Here is a 23034-nt window from a genome sequence, read left to right as displayed (position 1 = left end):
GTGCGCAGATGAATCATCCGGCGAAAGATCCTGCATTCCCGTATAGGTACCGTACTAGTTCGATGCTTGGTTGGACTGCATGCACTACACCGTTAAATATTACATATTACTCTAGTCAGTCCTTTAAATAAATTTGTTATGGTCATGGCGACTCTTATATGACCAGAGCAGAGAGCTTATTTAAAAAAAAAAAATAAAAAAAAAATATTCTGTGGTATTTTCTGTGGTATTTTCACGTGCTCTGTGGACTCTGTGGTATTTTCTTTGGGGCAACGCAAACATGTCAAAGTGATGTCAATTTCGTGCGCACAGTTCGTGTGTGTGAGTTATTTTGCGTGTGCGATTTTATCAAAGTTTTCATGGTGTTAAATGAAATAATATAATTATTCTAAATAGGCATTAATAGTTTAAAACTCTAGAAAGTTTAGTGTTTTATATATTCAGTTTGGTTTGGTTCGAAGTAACCTATAGGCCGTCGAAATGGAATCCAGCAGAGATGCCAAGCGTAAAAAGGATAAACAAGACGATGATGACTATCACAAGGACAGAAAACATAAAAGGAGGTCTAAATCCAGATCCCCCGCTCGGCATCGCGATAAAGAATCCAGACGTAAGCGAAAAAATTCTAAATCTCGGTCGCCCGAAGTGCCCATGAAACAGGAAAAGACTGCCAATGATTCAAAGGATTCGGAATCTAAACCAGCCATCCCCGAGAGGAAGGCGAAGGAGACCGACATGCTCAACACAAGGACCGGAGGCGCTTACATCCCGCCAGCGCGGCTGCGAATGATGCAGGCACAGATCACTGACAAGTCATCTATTGCGTATCAGCGCCTTGCCTGGGAGGCTCTAAAGAAGTCCATACATGGGCACATCAACAAAATCAACGTCGGAAACATCGGCATCATAATAAAGGAACTATTGAAAGAAAATATTGTTCGCGGGAGAGGTTTGCTGTGTCGTTCTGTAATCCAGGCACAGGCCGCATCCCCTACGTTTACGAACGTATATGCTGCTCTAGTAGCCGCAGTAAACTCGCGATTCCCAAATATTGGGGAGTTGTTATTGAAGAGGTTGGTTATACAGTTCAAAAGAGGTTTCAAGCGGAATGACAAACCAATATGCATTTCTTCAGCTTCATTTATTGCTCATTTAGTTAACCAGAGGGTGGCTCACGAAATCCTAGCTTTAGAATTGTTGACTCTGTTAGTGGAATCTCCGACCGATGATTCTGTGGAAGTGGCGATAGCCTTTCTGAAGGAATGCGGTCAGAAATTGACGGAGGTATCATCTAAAGGTGTGAATGCGATATTTGAGATGTTGAGGAATATTCTGCACGAGGGTCAGCTGGACAAGAGAGTGCAGTACATGATCGAGGTGATGTTCCAAGTGTGGAAGGACGGCTTCAAGGACCACCCGGCGCTGATCGAGGAGTTGGAGCTGGTGCCGGAGGAGGAGCAGTTCACCCATCTGCTGATGTTGGACGATGCCACAGATTCGCAAGATATTTTGAGTAAGTTGATATTGATAATAATTAATTGTTTGTTAGTATTTTAGACATCAATTTGTAATTTCTGATTCAGATTAGCATGTTGTTTTTATCATTGGAATGGTTCAATGTTAACACTGCAGTACACGCGCCCCTTTTTTTACACGAATACACGCGCGGCCTACTCTGGTAAGCCAATTTAAAATCACTGTAAATCAGTTTGTAAGCAATTTATGAATATAATTATTATGTAAATGATAAAAGTGTTTATTATAGTTATTTTGTTAACAAAGTTTCTTTATATAACTATTTGGGATCAAACATTATAAACAGATTTAAAAGTTGTAAATTTTTTGGACCAAAATTGCACTCTGAGACCAATGTTAACAAAAAAAAAATTGACTGAAAAAATATGATTAGTTTTTTATCTGTCATAGTATTTATGACTTTCTACTGCCTGGTACACGGTGTAAATCCGTTTGTTGCAAGTCTTTCATAATTTTTTTGTCGAGTGATTTCGGGCTTTTGAGTAGACCCGCAGTTTTGACGGCCAATTTTAGAAAAGTGCGCAGACTCTAGCGACCCAAGTTTTACTGGCTTACTGACAAATTTAGTAAACGAGGCTTTCCTGGAATGACAGCTCTCTGGCGCAAGTTTTCAAAAAGTTATAGCGTAAAATGTTACCCTGGTCTACTATAGTAGTCCGCGCGTGTACTCTAGTGTTAATAAATAACTAGATATTCATATTGTTATTCTGATACTGACATAATAATTTTATTTACTTTGATTAAGTGTTACGCACAATACAAAAAAAATATTTCTCTACTTTTACTTCCACTAATGCATAGTATTAAACAATTTCAGATGTCTTCAAATTTGATGAGAAGTATGAAGAAAATGAGCAAAAATACAAAACACTGAGCAAGGAGATTCTTGGCTCGGACGCTGAGTCGGGAGAGGAGGATGGCTCCGGGGAGAGCGGCAGCGAGGACTCCGAAGAGGACGAGGCCGAGGACGAACAGAAGCCAGTCACCATCATAGACAATACGGAGACCAATCTCGTCGCCCTGCGGAGAACAATATACCTTACCATCAACTCCAGTTTGGACTTCGAGGAATGTGCTCACAAACTCATGAAAATGCAGCTAAAACCTGGCCAAGAGGTAGAACTGTGTCACATGTTCTTAGATTGCTGTGCCGAGCAACGTACCTATGAAAAGTTTTATGGCCTGCTAGCGCAGAGGTTTTGCAATATCAACCGAATATACATTGGCCCGTTTGAGGAAATCTTTAAAGATTCATATGGCACAGCTCACAGACTGGACACGAACAGACTGAGGAACGTTAGCAAGTTTTTTGCCCATCTTCTCTTTACTGATTCAATAAGTTGGGAAGTCCTCGAGTGTGTCAAGTTGAATGAAGAAGATACGACGAGTTCCAGCCGTATTTACATCAAAATTTTGTTCCAAGAATTGGCAGAGTACATGGGCTTGAAGAAACTGAACGACCGCCTCAAAGACCCGTGAGTTCTGCTTCTCGTTTCGTGTTTAATCTTATTTAAAGTTTGTAATGTTAATGGCTTTTGTTTTTCTTTTTAGGACACTCCAAGAAGCATTTTTGGGTATATTCCCAAGAGACAACCCAAAGAACACAAGATTCTCTATCAACTTCTTCACATCTATTGGTTTGGGAGGACTGACGGATGAATTGCGTGAACACTTGAAACAAATGCCAAAGGTATGTACATAATGTTATAAAGGACTAAAATCTACATGCATTTAAATGCTACCACAGTTTTACATTGTGCTGCATTGTTGTTAAAGTTACCTTGAAAATGAAATATGTAGAGTAGATGATGTGCATCCTAATATTTACCACAAAAAAATACCTTCCATCTATTATCATTCTAAACACATTTACACATACTTCAACTCATCTAGACGCGCGCCGTTGTGTGCGTAAGCTTGTACAGACAGTGACTTCGTGACTGTGTTTACTTAGTCGACCACGGCGGCTGTGGAATTACGGTTTTATTTCAAAACTCACGGGACCGGTTATTTGCGCGGTTACGCAGCCGCCGATCATCGCCCGCAATCGCCGCAGCCGCCGATCATCGCCCGCAATCGCCGCGGGCGCTGGTGCAAATCGCGCCGTGGAGTTCTTAGCCTTTCAAGCACACGCACGATATCTAACATGATACTAGTGATTCCTTCATAATTCAACCTCAATGTAATTTCGTATTTCCCTCTAGAACGTTCCAGCCGCTGTGACGGAGATCAATGTGGACAGCGAGTCGTCCAGCTCCAGCAGCTCCAGCTCCGACTCGTCCAGTGACTCCAGCTCAAGTGGTACGTGGAGCATTTACTGTTGAGCCCATTGACGTATGGTTAATTACCCGGTNTTAACACTGCAGTACACGCGCCCCTTTTTTTACACGAATACACGCGCGGCCTACTCTGGTAAGCCAATTTAAAATCACTGTAAATCAGTTTGTAAGCAATTTATGAATATAATTATTATGTAAATGATAAAAGTGTTTATTATAGTTATTTTGTTAACAAAGTTTCTTTATATAACTATTTGGGATCAAACATTATAAACAGATTTAAAAGTTGTAAATTTTTTGGACCAAAATTGCACTCTGAGACCAATGTTAACAAAAAAAAAATTGACTGAAAAAATATGATTAGTTTTTTATCTGTCATAGTATTTATGACTTTCTACTGCCTGGTACACGGTGTAAATCCGTTTGTTGCAAGTCTTTCATAATTTTTTTGTCGAGTGATTTCGGGCTTTTGAGTAGACCCGCAGTTTTGACGGCCAATTTTAGAAAAGTGCGCAGACTCTAGCGACCCAAGTTTTACTGGCTTACTGACAAATTTAGTAAACGAGGCTTTCCTGGAATGACAGCTCTCTGGCGCAAGTTTTCAAAAAGTTATAGCGTAAAATGTTACCCTGGTCTACTATAGTAGTCCGCGCGTGTACTCTAGTGTTAATAAATAACTAGATATTCATATTGTTATTCTGATACTGACATAATAATTTTATTTACTTTGATTAAGTGTTACGCACAATACAAAAAAAATATTTCTCTACTTTTACTTCCACTAATGCATAGTATTAAACAATTTCAGATGTCTTCAAATTTGATGAGAAGTATGAAGAAAATGAGCAGAAATACAAAACACTGAGCAAGGAGATTCTTGGCTCGGACGCTGAGTCGGGTGAGGAGGATGGCTCCGGAGAGAGCGGCAGCGAGGACTCTGACGAGGACGAGGCCGAGGACGAACAGAAGCCCGTCACCATCATAGACAATACGGAGACCAATCTCGTCGCACTGCGGAGAACAATATACCTCACTATCAACTCCAGTTTGGACTTCGAGGAATGTGCTCACAAACTCATGAAAATGCAGCTGAAACCTGGCCAAGAGGTTGAACTGTGTCACATGTTTTTAGATTGCTGTGCCGAGCAACGTACTTATGAAAAGTTTTATGGGCTTCTAGCGCAGAGGTTTTGCAATATCAACCGAATATACATTGGCCCGTTTGAGGAAATCTTTAAAGATTCGTATGGCACAGCTCACAGACTGGACACAAACAGACTGAGGAATGTTAGCAAGTTTTTTGCCCATCTTCTCTTCACTGATTCAATAAGTTGGGAAGTCCTTGAGTGTGTCAAGTTGAATGAAGAAGATACGACGAGTTCCAGCCGTATTTACATCAAAATTTTGTTCCAAGAATTGGCAGAGTACATGGGCTTGAAGAAACTGAATGACCGCCTCAAAGACCCGTGAGTTCTGCTTCTCGTTTCGTGCTTAATCTTATTTAAAGTTTGTAATGTTAATGGCTTTTGTTTTTCTATTTCAGAACACTCCAAGAAGCATTTTTGGGTATATTCCCAAGAGACAACCCAAAGAACACAAGATTCTCTATCAACTTCTTCACATCTATTGGTTTGGGAGGACTGACGGATGAATTGCGTGAACACTTGAAACAAATGCCAAAGGTATGTAAATAAAATCAAATAAATAAATAAAAATACCTTACGTCTACATATTTAATTCCAAACATTCTAAAATATACTTCAAGTCATCTAGACGCGCGGCGCTCTGTGCGTAAGCTTGTACAGATACATTGCGGCCGTGGTAGTCACATAAACAAAGCTGCATACTTATAAGCACATACATAACTCCGCGTGGTACCAAAATCATACGATGTCTAACACGATACTAAAGTCTGTTCGCCGAGAGTTGATAAAAAAAATTAAATATCAGAGGTTCTAAACTCATTATAAATTGCGGCCCGCTAATTATTTTTGTCGATATAATGAAAAAGTTGGTAGATTATCATTATTATCTCTTTTAAATTTACGGGAATTATTCCGGTTAGGGATACGGATCAAACACGTGGCGTCCATGTGTTGGATAAAAAGTATTTCATTATTATCAAGTGGCTTATAGTGTATCCCAATGTTGGGCAAAGCCCTACCCACTGTCATACCATTCATTTCGGTCTTATGTAAAACAAATCTATTCCGTTTCACATTGCGGCCCGCCGGCCGGGGCGCTTGACGACAGCTGCGTGGCTCGTACCATGGTACTCAGTGCGCGTTATGACAAACGACGCCCGCCATACAGAATGCGATAATTAAGCGACAGTCGCTATTGCAAGACATTTCATAATATTTATCAACTCTCGGCGAACAGACTTTAGTGATTCCTCATTCATTATTAAATCTCAATGTAATTTCGTATTTCCCTCCAGAACGTCCCAGCCGCCGTGACGGAGATCAACGTGGACAGCGAGTCGTCTAGCTCCAGCAGCTCCAGCTCCGACTCGTCCAGTGACTCCAGTTCAAGTGGTACGTGGACCATTTACTGTTGAGCCCATTGACGTATCTAGACCAGCGGTTCCCGAATGGTGGTCCGCGGAACCCTGGGGTTCCGTGGAAAGGCCGCAAGGGTTCCGTAAAAAATATTATCCCACGTTTCGTGACCGACGTTGTTCGCTCGCACCTACTTGTTTACGCACAAGGGAGGGGCAGGGCGTGCGGGCGGAGTAGTACGGGGGTTCCGCTAGGAAAAGTATAATCAATTAGGGTTCCTTGGCAAAAAAAATTGGGAAACCCTGATCTAGGGCAATTACCTACCCTGGAATTTTTTCCAGGGTAGGCTTGTACCTTAAGTACATATGTGCACTTTTATGTGTGTCTTATCTTTGTACAAATAAATTTTACAAGCAAGTTTACTTTCAATTATATTAGCTAAAAAGCTGGCAAATTAATAACCAAAGTATTTACACATTTACAGAATCAGAAGATGAGGGAAACAAGCAAAGGAAAAAGAAAAAAGACAAGAACAAAGGAAAATCATCCAAAACAGATGAAGATTCGGAGCCTAAGAAAAACGATACCGAACGGTGGGGCCACGACGGGTTTTATGACACCTACGGCAAAGACGCGCGCCGCACTGAAAGCAGGCCCGAGAGAAATGAACGAGACAGCGACAACTTCCTCAAACCGCGGGACGTGCCGAGGCGGAGGGAAGACGACAGAAGCAGGAATGATCGTAGAAACGATGACAGGAGAAAGCCAGACGAAAGAAATGGTCACGATAGCTATGATAATAGGAGGAATCGCGACGACAATAGACGCGATTCGAATCGCAGGCAAAATGATGAGCGCGATGAAGAAGCTAGAAGTAGAAATCGTGAAGATGGTGACAGAAAGCGTGACAGGGACTCAGACCGGAGACAAAGTGATGAAGAATACGCTAGGAGAAGCCGTGATGATGCCAGTGACAGACGACGTGACAAAGATACTGAACGTAGACAAAATTCTGATGAAGAAGTGAGCCGAGGAAATCGGGATGACAGAACACGTGATAGAGACTCTGACCGTAGACAGAGAGATGAGCGTAGTGAGGAAAGTAGTAGAAAAAATCGAGAGGATGAAAATGACAGGCGACGCGACAAAAATTATGATCGTGACGAAGAAGTTAAAAGAAATCGCGAGAACGCAAGCGACAGGAGACGCGATAAAGACTCTGACCGCAGGCAAATTGTCGAGCGCGAAGATGTGAATAGTAAAAGGAATCGAGAAGATGGAAGCGATAGGCGACGTGACAAGGACACAGACCGCCGTAAAAATCATGATCGTGATGAAGACAGTAGTAGAAAGTATAGAGAAGATAGTGGAGAAATGCGTCATGATAGGGACCGTGATGATGCGAGTGACAGGAAGCGTGACAGAGATAATGATCGTAGGGAAGTTGATGAAAGCGACAGAAGCCGAGAAAGTAGGAAGGATAAAAGACGTGACAGAGATCTAGAACGCGAAGAATACGATGATAAAAACGTAGGACGAAGATACTATGAAAGTCGACATGATGACGAAAGTCTCGAATATAAAAAAGATAGGAGAAATAAGAAAGATTCTGGTTACGAAGAGCAGTCCAGAGATAAAAATGAAAAAATAAAGTCAGAAGATGACAGGTCGAGTGACGATTCTGGAGAAAAGAGACATAAAAAGCGAAAGCAAGCTGACAGTGACGAGGAGAAAACTAAGAAAAAGAAAGATAGCCGAAAGAAAGAATCAAAAAGTAAAAAGAAACACAAGAAGAAAGTAGAATCTAGTTCAAGTGAGGATGATTCTTCAAGCAGCGACGATTCATCAAGTGAAGAAGAATCTGTTAGTAGGAAAAAAGGCAAGAGCAAGGTTCGCCCGGAGGATAGCGATAAAGAGTTGGCAGATGGATGGGATATAAGAAGAAGAGCTAGCATACAAAGGGAGCTTGGCAGTCGTTACTGGGCCAAGTAACTGAACTTTGTACAAAATACTTGTGGTTTATAAGCCCTGCGGTAAAAATTACGTTAATAAAAATAAAATAAAAATAACGTTAAAGTACTATCCACTACTGTGGTGACTGAGTTTCTTCCGCCACTTCCTCTCAGTACCAGCCCATATTATGTTATTCCGAAGTTGTGGTAGGCTTTGGGACGTGCGTAGGCGCCATGGAATGGGCCTAAGTACATCATCACAGTGTCAACAAAATTAACGACACGTTTTTTATCGCAGAGCTATAAATACATATTTTTCACTAATACCTAGAGCGGTATGTGAACAAATCACTACACAACTTTGTTTTAGCCTAGGCGCAGACCACCGATTTTAGTTGGCGGATAGTTAGGTCGGGCTGTTGATCAGTATGAACATGTATGGAAGTGCGAACACTACACCGATTATCGGGCGATTCTTCATACAAATTGGAAATTGATTCAACTATTGGCCAACTAAAAGACTGTGGTCTGCGCCTAGGCTTACTTGAATATGCTTTGTAAACTGTGTGTAAATATTGATTCATTTCTAGTTAAGGATTTATTGAATAAATGTAATGAATGATTCAAAACCACTTGCTTCAATGTTTCTAATTTTATACAACCCCCTGATAGTAGTTATCTAATGAATAATTTTAGTATTTTTTTTATAATTTAATAAAATAAACCCATAGAGGAATAAAATTGTCGTTAATTCCTCTATGAATAAACCAGAAACGAAAATGATAAATTCATCCAAATAGTTTTAATTAATAAACTCCTGTCTCTTGCCTCTTGTTTGTTCTGTTATAATGTCAATTTGATTACATTTGTCATTGAGGATTGCAAAATTATACCAAAATATTTCCCATTATTTGTGTTTTAAATATTATTAGTATTGTATAAAACGTACATTATAAGTACCAAAATGGAGCCAACACTAGATTCTAAAACCAGCACGGAATCCAGTAAAATGGATCCCGTTCAAATAAAGGCGGCTTCCGCGCCCATCGTCCCTCTGAAGAGTGACGAGACGAAGCTAAAGGTGCAGCTGTCAGCGCCATCTTACCTAAACTCCTTGCGGGAGAACGACGCGCCTCCGTTTAGAAGGCCCGGGCGGGAGGCGCGGCCTCGCCTGCTGATCGGGACTATTATGAACCAGGAAAAAGCCATCGAGATGATTGCGGCTGCTGATTCTGATAAGGAGAATGGGTTGAGGCGGTTTCTGGGTGAGTTTTAGCTCTTGTCCATTTAACAGTTCTGTGGGTTTGGTCAAAAACTGATGATACAAAAGCCTATAATCTGATCTCAAATTATCCAAGTGCCTGCTGCCTGTACACCATACCATGTAGTTGTAAGTAGTTCATCGAGAAGAAGACTATACCTAACCCAGGGTTGTGGACTGTGGTGACCTCAGGTGTTACAACACACGCGATAGAAATATAAGCAGTTACTTACTTAGTTATTTTTTTGACCTATAAACGACAAACAAAAGGCCCAGTTTCACCAGGGTGGAGCAGACCGGAGAAGTTTTTAATAACCAGGCTTCACTTGGTGTAAACCGGGTCGTAACAAATTCATATTCTAGGTTTGTTTTAACACAGGATTTCGTCTTCTCAGCCTACTTCTTAGTCGAAAAGAAGGTGACGCAGAACTTCAACATGTCCGAGAAGTCGTTCCTTATCGGGTTCCTTTCTGAAACGATCGAGTACGCTGCGCGCCGCGACTTCAGCGCCTTCAAGCTGGCCGTACTCATTACGCTGTATCTCCACACGCACCTTTACTTCAAGTGGTACTACTGGCAGGCGCCGGCCTCCGTCTGGTTTTACTTCAAGGAGATCATGATACGGCATACGATTGAGGTGATTATCTAGGGTCTGTTTCAAATGATAAATAAGGTACAACAATCCGGTGGAGTTAACTGCGCATCTGGCAGCCGTGACGTCACGTCTGGTTCGGACGAGGCGAACGCGGGGAAGTGTGAGCACGTGTGTGTGAGGGCGAGTCGCGCTCCAGCGAGGTGCGCAGTTAACTTGATCGGGTTGTGAGTAGATTGAAAATCATTTTGCCCTGGGTTAATACAAAATAATGTTATGATGACAAATTCTTAAAACTGATAATAGGCAGTGCAAAGGGGTTATTACTTCTACTGAGTCAGGTCCATATGGCTTGGGAAAGATTATATTTTCCTATGAATTAACTTTAGTAGTAGGCTGTCTGGAAGAGATCGCTTTATAGCGATAAGACCGCCTAAATAGTGCTGTATCTTTTGTATATATTTCTTTTCTTGTCTTGCGTGGTGTACAATAGTGTTATTCTAGTATTTTTATTTTCTTTATTATCTATCTACCTATCTATACACGTGTTATATTCCAGGACTCGCCAGACGGGCAGGAAGTGTTTGAGCCAGACGAGTGCTACGACATCATCAGCCACTTCCACACCGTGTACATCGCCAACCTGCCGCTGGTCCACATCCTGACCTTCGGCGCCCACCGGCTCAAGTTCTTGTGGCCGTTCAAGCCAAAGTGACGCTTATATCTGCCTTGTTTATACCTATCTAAAATATATTTTGTTGAGTACCGTCATGAACCATTTCTTTTACTATCTATCTACCTACCTGTATGTATACTTTACAGTTACATGACTGCAGCCTTGTTGCTTTTAAATATCGATGCATCATGGAGCCGTAATAGCAGACTCATGTGTGACTTTGAAATATAGGTAAATTATTGCTAAGTAAGATGTACATATTTTTAAATGCCAAGTGCTTAGCAAGTGTAAAGTTGGGACTAGATATCAGTTTGTGAGGACCTTACCTTTCGTCCACTAAGATCCCCTAACCTGTTTTTACTTTTAGAAATAAAGAAAGGATAATAGATTTTAGGTAAGAAATAACAAAACTATGTAGGTATTTATCAAAAACATTTAATATCATACAACATTCTTAATCTGTTCTTTGAAATGCTTAGGTACCTTCTTTTTCTTTCTTTTCCTCACTTTGCCTTCACTGACTCCATCCTGTTTCTTGGCTTCGTTTCTTAGACCAGGTTTCTTTTTCTTCTTTTTGCAAGACAAGGGGTTGGGGTTGTGGGGTTTTTTCTTTCTTATGGACACTTTAACTTCTTCCACTTTTTCTTCAACGCCAAGGGCCTTTTTCATGGTTTTCAGTGTTTCATTTTGAGTCTCGCTTATGAATACACTCGGTGCCTCTAAAGTTTGTCCTGCTTTATCGTAGCTAGCCCTGGATGGTTTATCTAATGTCGGTGACTTGTTGTGTAGGTACAGCAGTGGGACACCAGCCCTTGTTCTAAATTTCTCCTGTAAATCCCTATCTTGGGACGCCAATATGTAATGCTTGTCATTTTTCTTTCCGATCATGCTCATAATGCAGTTGGAGCCAGTGATAGGCTCTTTGTGGCCGCACTCGTGGAGTCCGAACTGTTTCAGGATGGTGAGAGCGCCGTGGGTCTTCTTGGCAATCTTTTCCGTCTCTATTATTATGCATCTCGTAGTAAGCAACTTCACTTGTCCGTTTAAATACTTAGGCAGTTGGTCTCTTATATTTATTTGTTCCTGGAAATAGAACAAAATTTTTAGTGAATTATAAATGGATATGTTTGATACCATTATTAGAGATTCAAGTAGAGAGAATTAGGGACCACAAAAACCAGGGTATTCAATTCTTAGAACTGAATGGGGATTTTTTGAAAAAAGGTCAGTCTCCCATTGATTGGGAAGGTCAATGGGGACAGGAATAACTTAAAAAATAATAAAGACACTAGATAAGGGGTAAATGTAAATTAAAAAAAAACTAACAGCATGCATTGTCTCTAGACACTTAACCTAAGTTGCACCACCTTACTTTATCAGCAGATTGTTTTTGTATTGAGACACTTGAAGTTTGTTACAGTTAATGTAATATGGTGTAACCCAGTCTTACAGGCAACCTTCAAATTCCACTGTCCACGGGTTTCTCTAAATACTCGACATTGGCAAAACCAGTGTGCTTCAAATTCGCACCATTGAAGCCATCAGACAGAATAATAATAAGACCCTTATTAAACTATAATATGCAGGAGAATACCTAGTTTTGATTCTGAGCGGGCTCGGGGAAGTTCTCCTGCCAGCGCATGCTCTGCTCCTTGAGCGTGAGGTGTGAGTCGGCGCTGTCGGCCTCGGGGTCGGGCAGCTCCTCCAGCGGCACCTGGATGTCTTCGTGCGGCAGCTGCTCTAGCCGCCACTCCTCGTCTACAATGTCCGCCAAGCGCCCCATGCGAATGTATTTACTGTCCATCCTGTAGAGGAAGGACTGCGTTTACTATTTGATATCTTTTAGATGCCCGATTGGCTGGTTTTATTGTTAGAGAACTTTTTGACCGTCAGCCCGCGGGGGCTGATTATTACGACGTGATATAAATTGACGATTGTAGCCAGGCTTCTCTGACCCAACTGTTTTCAATACTAGGTATTCTCCTGCATGTTTTGATGTAGGCAATTTTTTATAATAGACGCTAACTCACTTTGAATGCAGCGAAACAGAATGTGCCATCAATAAGAACTTGATAAGGCTGGTGGAAACCAAAGTTGTTGTAGTAAAATTTGAGATACTTTTGAACCTTCTTGTATCTTGTAATCTTCATTTTATTATTGACTACGAACCTGTTTAATTGAAGCTTAGATTATTTACTAAATTAAACTAAAATTCGCACTATTATAAAATAATGCAACGTGCAAAACGCACAGTATTTTTTGTGACAGTGACACTGACAGTGACAGAACTGACAGAAAACAACTGAGTGACAGCTGCGTATTTTAATTTACGGCTTCGGACCCCGTCCATACGCCACAGCAGCTGAGATGTTAGAGGATTTTTATTACTAAAATAGTTCACACGTCAGATTTCTGAACGTCCAAGAACTGTCAATGTGACTTTTGTCATGTTGGAAGTCTGAAAATTTCATCGAAGTTTGTTTCACGATTCCTGTTGTTTTATTCACTTTACGAGTGAATACATTTATTTCGTTTATGTAGACGGACTCGTGTGTCATAATTCAGCGCCCAGATAATGTTATGATAATAGTTTGAGTGTGTAGAATAAGTGAAATTGATGTTGTAAGTCGAAATGGCTCGTAATAGATGTGACGGGTTGTTAGCTCGAGTCGATTTTCCTCTGTATACTCTTCAAACGCTAACAAATCGGCATGTGATTGTGGCAGGAGGCGGAGGAGCCTCAAACACAGGCGTCGCCAATGGATTCGTGAGTATTTACTGATATGTTTTGTCAGAAATCGTATTGGAAAGAAACTAACCAGTTTACGTGTCAATGGGTAAAATTGAAGCAAGACCAATTAATTTTGAGCATATCGAGGCCTTATTAAAGTCTGTGTAATTGTTGCTTGCAGGAGATATTTGAATTGTCACATAATGGTACAAGATTTGTGGCCGAGGAGGTGATGAGGCATGAAACAGGCCCTAATGTTGTGATGACCTGCGCGGTGCGGAGCATACAGAACAGGACGTACCTGACAGCAGGCCAGGAGAGCCACTGCCAGCTGTACAAGGTCAACATCCGCATGGTGGACGCGGCTGAGATGCGCAGAGGCAGCTTCCGCGCTGAGAATGGTCTTGTCCGGAGAAGGCGGCGGACGGTGTCAGAAAATGACAACATTTCCAAAAAAGATAGCAATAGCAACACAACAGAAAAGAGAATATCGTTTGAAATTAGGCCAAGTGATAGTGTGCAAACAGATTTTGGGTAAGTTTCTTAATTGACCTTGACTTATGGAATGACCTTTTTGCAGTGAATATGTTTAAAATTTTAAATAACTTAATGTATTGAAAAACATCCTAACACATATAAAAATAATCTCAATATTCAATAAGTTCATCCATAATGTTTCAAGAGGTGGTATGGTTTATTCTTTACACTAATAATATGGCACATTCTAGGTCTTTGTTTAAATTAAGCATAAGACCCACTTATTTGGCTATCTTTAGTCACAACACTATATTCCATGTTTGTTGTTGTAGCAGTTATGTGGGTAATTAATACATAATATGTATAGTAATGATGATACTTTTTTATTGTTTATTATCACTCTTATTGTGATTAGTTTTGTTTTGAAAACAATTCAACAATGTTTATATTAGCATACCTAGATCATTACACTAATACCTTTGAATATGACAGAATGATAATTATAAAACATTTGAATTTGACTAGAACCTTAGTTACCAGTACATTAAAAAAATGCTTATTCAGCAACATACCTATTTGTGAAGAAAACCCCAACTTTCAATCTCCCATTCAGCTAACATAAGAAAATTAGCAACTGCTATAGAAAACCCCAACTTTCAATCTCCCATTCAGCTAACATAAGAAAATTAGCAACTGCTACAATTTCAGCAATTTAATTTTCCAGAAAATATGTTGATAAAAAGTGTGTTAAAAAGATCATTGTTTTCATACATGACTAAGTGGCATTCACAAACATGCAACAGTGCAGTTTTTGCTGCCATATTCATGAATTTATTAACAAGCCATACAAAAGAGAAAATATCATTTATGGGCTCTCTATAATTTAGATTTAGCTACTGTCATGTGATGCATGCTATAAAATTATAAACAAGCCAAACAAATCATACATTCTTTGGCTTTTTCTACTTGAAACAATAAGTTCTATGTTAATTGTTTTTGTTTTGAGTGGCACCATCTGGCAGCATGCAATATGTAAACACTTTGTTCCATAATAAATTAATTAATATAAGTTATCAAAGATTGACTAAAACTGGGAATTGGTATACAGTGGGAAAAGATATTTATTTATTGAGGGATTACAAGAGTATCGCGTTATTGGGACATATTTCCGTAAAGTTCAGATTGCAATTCAATTAGCTACACGTCACTTCGCCTATCGCACTGCGCTATGGCTCCCGTTCTAATGCGACACACGCCATACTAAATTACTACAAGAATATTTTGGCGTGGCATACTACGCCGCGCCGAGCAATGCAGTGTAACGCAGCGCTGCACAAATGTGGCCCATCCTTTACAATGCACTACACTATGACAGTGTCGCTGCATGTTTATTTTGTATGCAGACATGTCACATTAGGTACGTTTCATATCGCCCAGCCCCTATGAGGCCCGGTTTCCACTTGAATGAAATCTGATTAGTTATTCAAAATATTTCTCCGCTCTGCTCCGCCTTGGTAGAAACCAGGACTGAAGGAGCTGTTAGGTCCAGTTTACACCAAAGATCGAAAGTGAAGAGAAGAGAGATATAAGTTTGAATAAGTAATCAGTAATTTCCACATCACCTCTCCACTCAGATTCGGTTCGGTTTGATTGTTTATCCAAACACATGCCTCTCCGCTTTGGTGGAAACCAGGCCCTACTCTGTCTCTAAGTATATCTTACNTGCAACAGTATGGAGTTTTTGCTGCCATATTCATGAATTTATTAACAAGCCATACAAAAGAGAAAATATCAATATTTATGGGCTCTCTATAATCTAGATTTAGCTACTAACATGTGATGCATGCTATAAAATTATAAACAAGCCAAAAAAATCATACATTCTTTGGGTTTTTCTACTTGCAACATTAAGTTCTATGTAAATTGTTTTTTGTTTATTTGGGTGGCTCCATCTGGCAGTATGCAATATGTAAACACTTTTCATTTCATTAACAAATTAATTAATATAAGTTATCAGAGTTTAACTAAAACCGGGGCTTGGTATACAGTGGTCAAAAATATAGGGTTTAAATAAATGGGTATCGCGTTATTGGGACATATTTCCGTAAAGTTGCAATTCAATTAGCTACACGTCACTTCGCCTATCGCACTGCGCTGTGGCTCCTGTTCTAATGCGATACACGCCATACTAAATTACTACAAGAATATTTTGACGCCTTATGCCACGCCGCGCCGTGCAGTGCGATTTAAAGGCCCAAGTTTTTACCAAGTTTCTACCAAGGTGGAGCCGAGCAGAGAATTGTTTTGAATAACAAATCAGATTTCATTATTTCCACATCTCTTCTGCGCTCCGCGCCGCCGCCGTTATCAAATTCTATAGAAAAATTCGTCCGCCCGACACATCTCAAGGTGGAGAAATCCTTGGTGGAAACCGGGCCTTAGAGTAGGCGCACACCGTTGATTTTTCGTCGGCCGATAGTTTAGTCGGGCATGGGCATTTATGGGAGTGCGCACACTACGCCGATTTGATTTGGCCGATTCTTCATACATTTTAAAATCGGGCACAACTATCGGCCAACTAAAAATCAACGGTGTGCGCATACTCTTACGCAGCACTGCACAAATATGGCCCAGCCTTTTTAATGCACTACACCATAGCAATATCGCTTCACGTTTAATTTTATATGCAGACATGTCTCATTACGTTTCACATCGCCCAGTCCCTATGAAGGAGTTGTTTTCAAACACATCTCATCTTTCATCTTCTTATTCCACTCGCTTTGGTGGAAACCAAGCCCTACAATGTAGTGTAAAGCTTGGGCCAAACCACCACGACATCTGATCGCCATCGCAATCGCGCACGCAGGCTTTCACGCGTTGGTTTGGCCGAACCTTAAGGCTTGATTTCCTCTTACGCTGACGTCGGTCGCGTACATCGGTCGAGCGTATGAATAAACACAATGTTATATGAAGCACCGCACTGCAACGCCGTCGTCAGCGGCAGATGATTACATAGAACTAGTGTGTAATCGTGCGCGCCGCTGACGTCGGTCACCGATGTCAGCCTAAAAGGAAATCAAGCCTAAGTATATCTGATGTACGGGTTGCAGAGACGATCCGCTGCAGCGGGTGGTGCGCATCAGCCACGACGGCAAGCTGATGGCCACGGGCGGCATCGACGGCAAGGTCCGCGTCTGGGCCTTCCCCAAGATGGAGCTGCTCTATGTGCTGGAGGGACACACTAAAGAGGTATCTTATCTTATCTTATTTAGGGCCGCGCATGGGCGTAGTGCACGTCGACTCATTGGGATCTTTTGTGCTTCCCTATACCTTTATCCCCCCTCATCCGCAAAGATCCTATCCATATAGTGAATCAAGTGCTTGGGTGAGAAGGACCTATATTCTTCTGGTGTCGGATAAGCCGACCCCAGGAGACCTATTCTAGTTCTAGCTAGCGCGTCGAATTCGCACAGTAGGTGTTTCATGGACTCCGCATGTTCTCCACATGCTCGACAGCTGTCATCCGTAGTTAGGCCCATTTAAGAGGTAACTTAGACCATAACAGTTTGTAACCAGTGCCAGATTAAGGCTGCGTTTCCACCCAGGATGTGCGACGAAGAGGACGAGCTCGCCTCGGTAGATGAAGCGATTGTATTGGTTCTTTACAAGCACATCCCTCGCTACGCATCCTCGCACATCTCTGGTGGAAACAGCCTAAGGCCAGTAACTTAGTATGTCTTTGAATTGTTTGAAAATTGAAATGCTAACAACTTTGGCGGGTTTTAGATTCGCGGAAAATAGTTTTAATTTCTTTGTTGCTCTTTTTGGAGACCCTAACACGTGATGCCCTAAGCAATCGCTTAATTTGCTTATGAGTTAATCCGGCACTGGTTGTTACGAGGCACGAGCCTGCTATTCCACAAGTAACATTATTATTTAGCGTCGTGTATCCCCTAGGCTAGGTTTATTTGAATGTGCGTACGTCATCTTATCGTGGCATTTCTGTGGTGTGTACGCGCGTTACATGGTTTTCTTTTAATAAATTTCGTTGCGATTCCCTGATCACTTCTGCCTTCACTTGGTATAGAAGAATCCTGAAGCTTATAGGTCGTTCGTTCGTTCGATTGTTTCGTTTCAGCCGAAAGACGTCCACTGCTGGACAAAGGCCTCCCCCAAGGATAGCTTATAACTCAGTGGCATTAAATTTCGCAGACAACTGCAAAATTAAATGGCTTTAACAACCAATATTATTCTGTAAAAATACTATAATAAATACAGTCAGACGCAGTATCAAGGCTATCAACCTGTTACTGAAATATTATAGAAAACAAGTGTATTTCGCCCGCGTGATATCATATCACGCGTCTATCGCTTCGTGAATGCTAGTGACATTCCAAAGTATACACAGCATAAAACAGTTTGGCAGCCATAACAAATCACGCAAACTGTTTAAAATAATAATGCAGGTAGTTTTAATTTTCATCAAAATCGGACCTTGAGACGACTCGATTTATTAGTTTTCGCTACATCATCGCACTCGCACATTAATTCCATTCCTTTTATAAAACACGTTTCTTGTAATGTAGGTAGGTATTCAACTTTTTTTATTGCCTATTTGTTGTTATATGGTGTCTCGTAGTTGCACGAAGTAAATTCAAATGTCTTTCTATTCCCTATATGGTTCATAAAATGCAATCTTGTGACGGATAAACAGACAGAGGTGCTTTAGTTATAGGGTCCCGTAGAAACACGGAACACTTTTAAAAAACTTGTGTCAAGGGAGGCATTTGCTGGCTGAAAAAAAATGACGATCGCTAAGCGGTAAGGGCTGTCACTGCTAAAACTATTTATTTATCTAATAATAATATAAAGATTTAGTTTTTATACATTTGATTGTTTATTGCTGAAGTAATATTTACATTTCAATTTCCTATTTTCCTATAACTACTGCCTGTTCCTACCTATACTGATCCTAGCCCTAAATTCCGAAATTCCGTTTTTTACTGATCCGTTTCCCTACCTTGACATTGGCAAATGCGCAAGCCGCGCGAGCCATTATAAAAAAAAGTGAAAAGGGCTGTCACTGCTAAAAAAGTGAATAAAACACGTCACTATTGAAGTTAGCAACCGTGTCCTCGCCGAAAACTCCCGTAGCCATCTTTATTTTGCTTACAAACGCTTCCAAGTGCTTTTTTCTGACAAATGCACCCAATGTTTTTTGCAAATAAATAAGTAAACCTTTAATTTGTCTATGATTCATATTTATTCATATATTTGTCAGCTGGACGATTTAGACTTCAGCCCGTGCGACACCGCGCTGGTGTCCATCGCCAAGGACGGGCTGGCCAACGTGTGGGCCACGGGGGCCCCGGCGGCGGGGGCCCCGGGGGCCCCGAGGGCCCCGCTGCTGCAGCTCACGTGCACGCCGCCCAACGGGACCAAGTACCTCTTCCGGAGGTGTAGGTGAGTTTAGCGAATATTTTGTTGTTTTTTTTACAGAATAGCGATTCTGCAGGTCCAGGAATCCTAGGATGCGCGCTGCGATAAGCTTTTAGCGCGACATTTTTTCGATTTTACGCCATAGGCCCATACGTTTGTCATTTGTCAAAACATCGATAAGATTTTATCACGGCGCGCATCCTAGAAGGATTGGGAGACGCATCGTGGAAGAAGAAATCTGGTAGGTTGATGATAAAAGTGACGGGACTATGCAAGATAGACGTGAAAGCTGTGACTTCCTGTGAATTATATGTATCCCAACAATTTCTTGAGTGAAGACCAGGGGGTCAAAGTTCCATGCTTAGAAAAGTCCTATATCCAGCACGCAACTGAACTTAAACATGCAACGCAACGCGCTTAATTTGCTGTATGGTTGTTGAAATAATATTGTTTTTAGAATAGAATAGAATAGAATATTGTTTATTTGGCACAATACACAATACAAAATATAGGCAGAATACAAAATAAAACAAACATACAATATAGAACTAAAAATAAACCTTATCCCAATTAAAATAAAGAGTGCCCTGTGCCAAAAAGGTCCCTGGCTCAGCATTAGTCGTGACATTAAAGGTGCCACGACACTGATTTTCAGCAAGGACCTTTGGGGCACTGGGGTCGCCGTAAAAATTAAAAACAAACACACAGATTACCTATCACAGAAATACAGACAATAAAAATCATGAAACAATTAATTATAAAAAAAAAAGTTTCTCGATTGCGGTGATTGTGGTTAACATTGAAGAGGGTAGGGATATTTTTTCCTATTAACAAAACTCAGACGCGTTCCGTCTTCCCCAGGTTCGGATTAATAGAAGACAAGCCGAACGAATACCGAATGTTCACGATCGCGAACCCGCTCACGCGCTCGGGCAAGCAGAAGGGCCTGCTGCAGCTGTGGACGCGCTCGGGCTCGCTGCGCCGCGCGGCGTGCGCGCCCGAGTCGCTCTCGGCGCTCGCCGTGCGCGACGACGGCCGGTTCGTCGGCGTCGGCACCATGTTCAGCGGCTCCGTCGACATCTACGTCGCCTTCAGTCTGCAGGTGAGTCGTTGAGACGTGTTTTTGTATGTTTTTGGTTACAGGTACGAACTTGATTCACTAGTCAACTGACGTATTTTTTGTACGTTTTTCAATTAGAGTGCTTTAACATTTAGGCGACTTTAGCAACGCGACAAATGCGCCACAGACGCGCTGCGGATAATTTCATACTATGTGACAGCGGATGCATGCCTTCACATCATAAAAACGCCGCTGTCGCGCTTCTCACGCCCTAATGTGAAAGCAGCCTTACTGAATTATACGAAATACCGCTCACTGATTGATCTCGAAATCTCAGAAACTATAACATCTACAAACTTAAAATTTGGCAGGTAAGTTACTTAAAAGGTGTATACGTCCACTAATAACGGATTTTACGAAACTCCACCCCTAGGGGGTAAAAAGGACTAATATTTTTAAAAAGGATACAAATTATTTAAAAAGGATACAAATTACAGTGTTTTGAACTCTGTTGAGAACAATATAATTGCAAATTACGGGCTAGGAAAGAGCGGCTTCCGTGTTCTACCCAAAGACATCCACTTTTGAACAAAAGGGTCCCCGTTTGGCACGCAAAGAAGCTAGCTAGGACAAAGCCCTCCCCTAAGAGTGTCGCGGGTACCGCACGGTCAGCATCGCGAGCCCGCGCCGCGCTCGGGCAGCAGAAGGGCCTGCTGCAGCTGTGGACGCGCTCGGGCTCGCTGCGCCGCGCGGCGTGCGCGCCCGAGTCGCTCTCGGCGCTCGCCGTGCGCGACGACGGCCGGTTCGTCGGCGTCGGCACCATGTTCAGCGGCTCCGTCGACATCTACGTCGCCTTCAGTCTGCAGGTGAGGCGTTGAGACGTGTTTTTGTACGTTTTTGTTTACAGGTACGAACTTGATTCTCTTGTCAATTGACGAATTTGGCGACAGCTCTGACTGCTACAAGAAGCTCCTGTGTCGCCATCTAGCGCACCACACGCATATTTTTTCTTCTTTCTATAGCGAATATTTCTATACAACGACGCGACGGGTGATGACAACGCGCGCTTACGTCACTCGCTACTCGCTCGTGAATCCTTTGTAGATTAAACTCGCCGCGCGTGTTTTGTTTTCGTATAATCTGGCAGGTAGGTTTCTTATAGGGTGTAGGTTTCTTATAGGCGTCCACTAAGAACGGATTTTACGAAACTCCAACCCTAAGGGGGCAAAAAGGCGGGTGGCCGCTGGTACTTAAATACAAAAGACACAAAGTTACAAAGTAGATGGGAACAGTATTTTTGACCCAGTTGGGCACAAACGCAAATTAGGTGCTAAGCGCGCTCTACACTCGCGCGCGATTCTTGCTGTGAATTCACGCCGCGATTCGCGCCGTGCACTTCGCGTTTATACAGGGTGGAAACGATAAGTGATCTCACTCGATTATTTCTAAACTATACAAGATATCAATAAACTAGTTACTGATCCTGAAAGTGTTTTATGAGCTCTATCAAACGGTATTAATAATAGGTTACAGAATAAACTGGATCTAACCGAAAATTCAATGTTTCCAGCTTCCATACATTTGGTAAAGTCACATTATTTTAAAAACTACACATGATATCGTAAAACTGATTAATGATTCTAAAAGTGCTTTACAAGCTCTATCCAATGGTATCAATAATAGGTTACATAATAAACTGGATCTATCCAAAAATTCTATGTTTCTTTCTTCCATACATTTAGTACTACCACAGTCATGACACTCATCTCTTGACAATATTATAGCAAGTAAAGCCTAAAACCAATGTTTTGCGTGAATAATTTTAAATAAGAATACAATTTACGAGTTTATTTTAAGAGTTTATTATTAAATAAAAAAAAATTACACTTCTAATATTGTGTGGCTGGCATACATTTAGTATGGAAGCTGGAAACATTGAATTTTCAGAAAGATCCAGTTTATTCTGTACCCTATTATTGGTACCGTTTGAAAGAGCTCATGAAGCACTTTCAGGATCAGTTACCAGTTTTTCAATATCTTGTATAGTTTAGAAATAATCGAGTGAGATCACTTAACGTTTCCACCCTGTATGTGTCTCTCCACACTCGCGAAACCTCGCAGTCTCGTTCGCGGCCTCAATGGATGACGACGTGATTGTTGCTGCGGTGACGCTCTGTGCTATATCGTATTACAATTACCTATGTATTAAAAATAAGACTCAAATAAAAAATGTTTAATGGGTTTATACAGGGTGTTTGGCGCATCGTGTGCCAAAATGATTTGGCGGATAGAATGGGTCATTTCCTATATTTTCAGCCCCCATAACACGTTCCATGCCAGGCGGCTACTTTTATATACATTTTTTAGTAATTTCACCAAAATACCCAAATCGCATCATTTAATTTCGATTAAAAAAAAAACTACTAGGCGTAGCCTCAAAGTAAATGTTTTGTTTTTACGTGCATTGATGTAGGGTTGCATCNTAAGCTTTGCTTTTTTATATTTTATATGTATAACATTTTTATATTTC

General features: G+C 41.2%; 4 protein-coding genes across 6 annotated transcripts; 3 read left to right on the top strand and 1 right to left on the bottom strand.

Moving 5' to 3' along the window:
- Positions 1–288: 288 nt before the first annotated feature.
- On the top strand, positions 289–8557 carry ncm (pre-mRNA-splicing factor nucampholin). Its single transcript, XM_028300781.1, has 5 exons — positions 289–1513; positions 2354–3011; positions 3088–3226; positions 3741–3837; positions 6801–8557. Exons 1-5 carry the CDS (start codon positions 481–483, stop codon positions 8306–8308), a joined length of 3435 nt encoding a protein of 1144 aa, XP_028156582.1. The 5' UTR covers positions 289–480; the 3' UTR covers positions 8309–8557.
- A 660-nt stretch (positions 8558–9217) lies between these two features.
- Positions 9218–10836, top strand: LOC114350147 (uncharacterized). Its single transcript, XM_028300812.1, has 3 exons — positions 9218–9533; positions 9925–10166; positions 10681–10836. Exons 1-3 carry the CDS (start codon positions 9233–9235, stop codon positions 10834–10836), a joined length of 699 nt encoding a protein of 232 aa, XP_028156613.1. The 5' UTR covers positions 9218–9232.
- Positions 10837–11216: 380 nt separating this feature from the next.
- On the bottom strand, positions 11217–13065 carry LOC114350139 (anaphase-promoting complex subunit 13). Of its 3 annotated transcripts, none has more exons than XM_028300797.1 (3): positions 12967–13065; positions 12392–12602; positions 11269–11880 (listed from the first exon to the last, which is right to left on the bottom strand). In XM_028300797.1, the coding sequence occupies exon 2, from the start codon at positions 12599–12601 to the stop codon at positions 12392–12394; it is 210 nt and encodes a 69-aa protein (XP_028156598.1). In that variant the 5' UTR covers position 12602; positions 12967–13065; the 3' UTR covers positions 11269–11880. The 3 variants fall into 3 exon arrangements, with proteins under 3 accessions (XP_028156596.1, XP_028156598.1, XP_028156597.1); XM_028300796.1 differs by having other exon boundaries at positions 12828–12992; XM_028300795.1 differs by lacking the exon at positions 12392–12602 and having other exon boundaries at positions 11217–11880; positions 12828–13065.
- A 145-nt stretch (positions 13066–13210) lies between these two features.
- Positions 13211–21613, top strand: LOC114350133 (prolactin regulatory element-binding protein-like). The gene is made up of 7 exons (XM_028300789.1): positions 13211–13564; positions 13710–14062; positions 17116–17254; positions 19287–19468; positions 20306–20546; positions 21152–21370; positions 21527–21613. Exons 1-7 carry the CDS (start codon positions 13430–13432, stop codon positions 21611–21613), a joined length of 1356 nt encoding a protein of 451 aa, XP_028156590.1. The 5' UTR covers positions 13211–13429.
- The last annotated feature ends 1421 nt before the right edge of the window (positions 21614–23034 follow it).

Source organism: Ostrinia furnacalis, unplaced genomic scaffold (genome assembly GCF_004193835.3).
Source record: "Ostrinia furnacalis isolate ACB-3 unplaced genomic scaffold, ASM419383v2 OfSCF0786, whole genome shotgun sequence".
NCBI lineage: Eukaryota > Metazoa > Arthropoda > Insecta > Lepidoptera > Crambidae > Ostrinia > Ostrinia furnacalis.
The sequence above is the reverse complement of the archived record's forward strand: the minus strand, read 5'-3'. Positions and strand labels throughout refer to the sequence as shown.

What these genes read in the sequence shown, in the direction of transcription:
- LOC114350133 (XM_028300789.1), top strand. Translation starts at nt 13,430, where the DNA reads ATGGCTCGTAATAGATGTGACGGGTTGTTAGCTCGAGTCGATTTTCCT. An exon ending in TACCTCTTCCGGAGGTGTAG is followed by an intron (nt 19,469 to 20,305) that starts GTGAGTTTAGCG and finishes CGTCTTCCCCAG; the next exon opens with GTTCGGATTAATAGAAGACA. An exon ending in ACGTCGCCTTCAGTCTGCAG is followed by an intron (nt 21,371 to 21,526) that starts GTGAGGCGTTGA and finishes TTCTTTCTATAG; the next exon opens with CGAATATTTCTATACAACGA.
- LOC114350139 (XM_028300795.1), bottom strand. Translation starts at nt 12,947, where the DNA reads ATGAAGATTACAAGATACAAGAAGGTTCAAAAGTATCTCAAATTTTAC. An exon ending in TCTGTTTCGCTGCATTCAAA is followed by an intron (nt 11,881 to 12,827) that starts GTGAGTTAGCGT and finishes TTCTATTTCCAG; the next exon opens with GAACAAATAAATATAAGAGA.
- ncm (XM_028300781.1), top strand. Translation starts at nt 481, where the DNA reads ATGGAATCCAGCAGAGATGCCAAGCGTAAAAAGGATAAACAAGACGAT. An exon ending in ACTTGAAACAAATGCCAAAG is followed by an intron (nt 3,227 to 3,740) that starts GTATGTACATAA and finishes ATTTCCCTCTAG; the next exon opens with AACGTTCCAGCCGCTGTGAC. An exon ending in CAGTGACTCCAGCTCAAGTG is followed by an intron (nt 3,838 to 6,800) that starts GTACGTGGAGCA and finishes ACACATTTACAG; the next exon opens with AATCAGAAGATGAGGGAAAC.
- LOC114350147 (XM_028300812.1), top strand. Translation starts at nt 9,233, where the DNA reads ATGGAGCCAACACTAGATTCTAAAACCAGCACGGAATCCAGTAAAATG. An exon ending in TGGGTTGAGGCGGTTTCTGG is followed by an intron (nt 9,534 to 9,924) that starts GTGAGTTTTAGC and finishes TCGTCTTCTCAG; the next exon opens with CCTACTTCTTAGTCGAAAAG. An exon ending in TGATACGGCATACGATTGAG is followed by an intron (nt 10,167 to 10,680) that starts GTGATTATCTAG and finishes GTTATATTCCAG; the next exon opens with GACTCGCCAGACGGGCAGGA.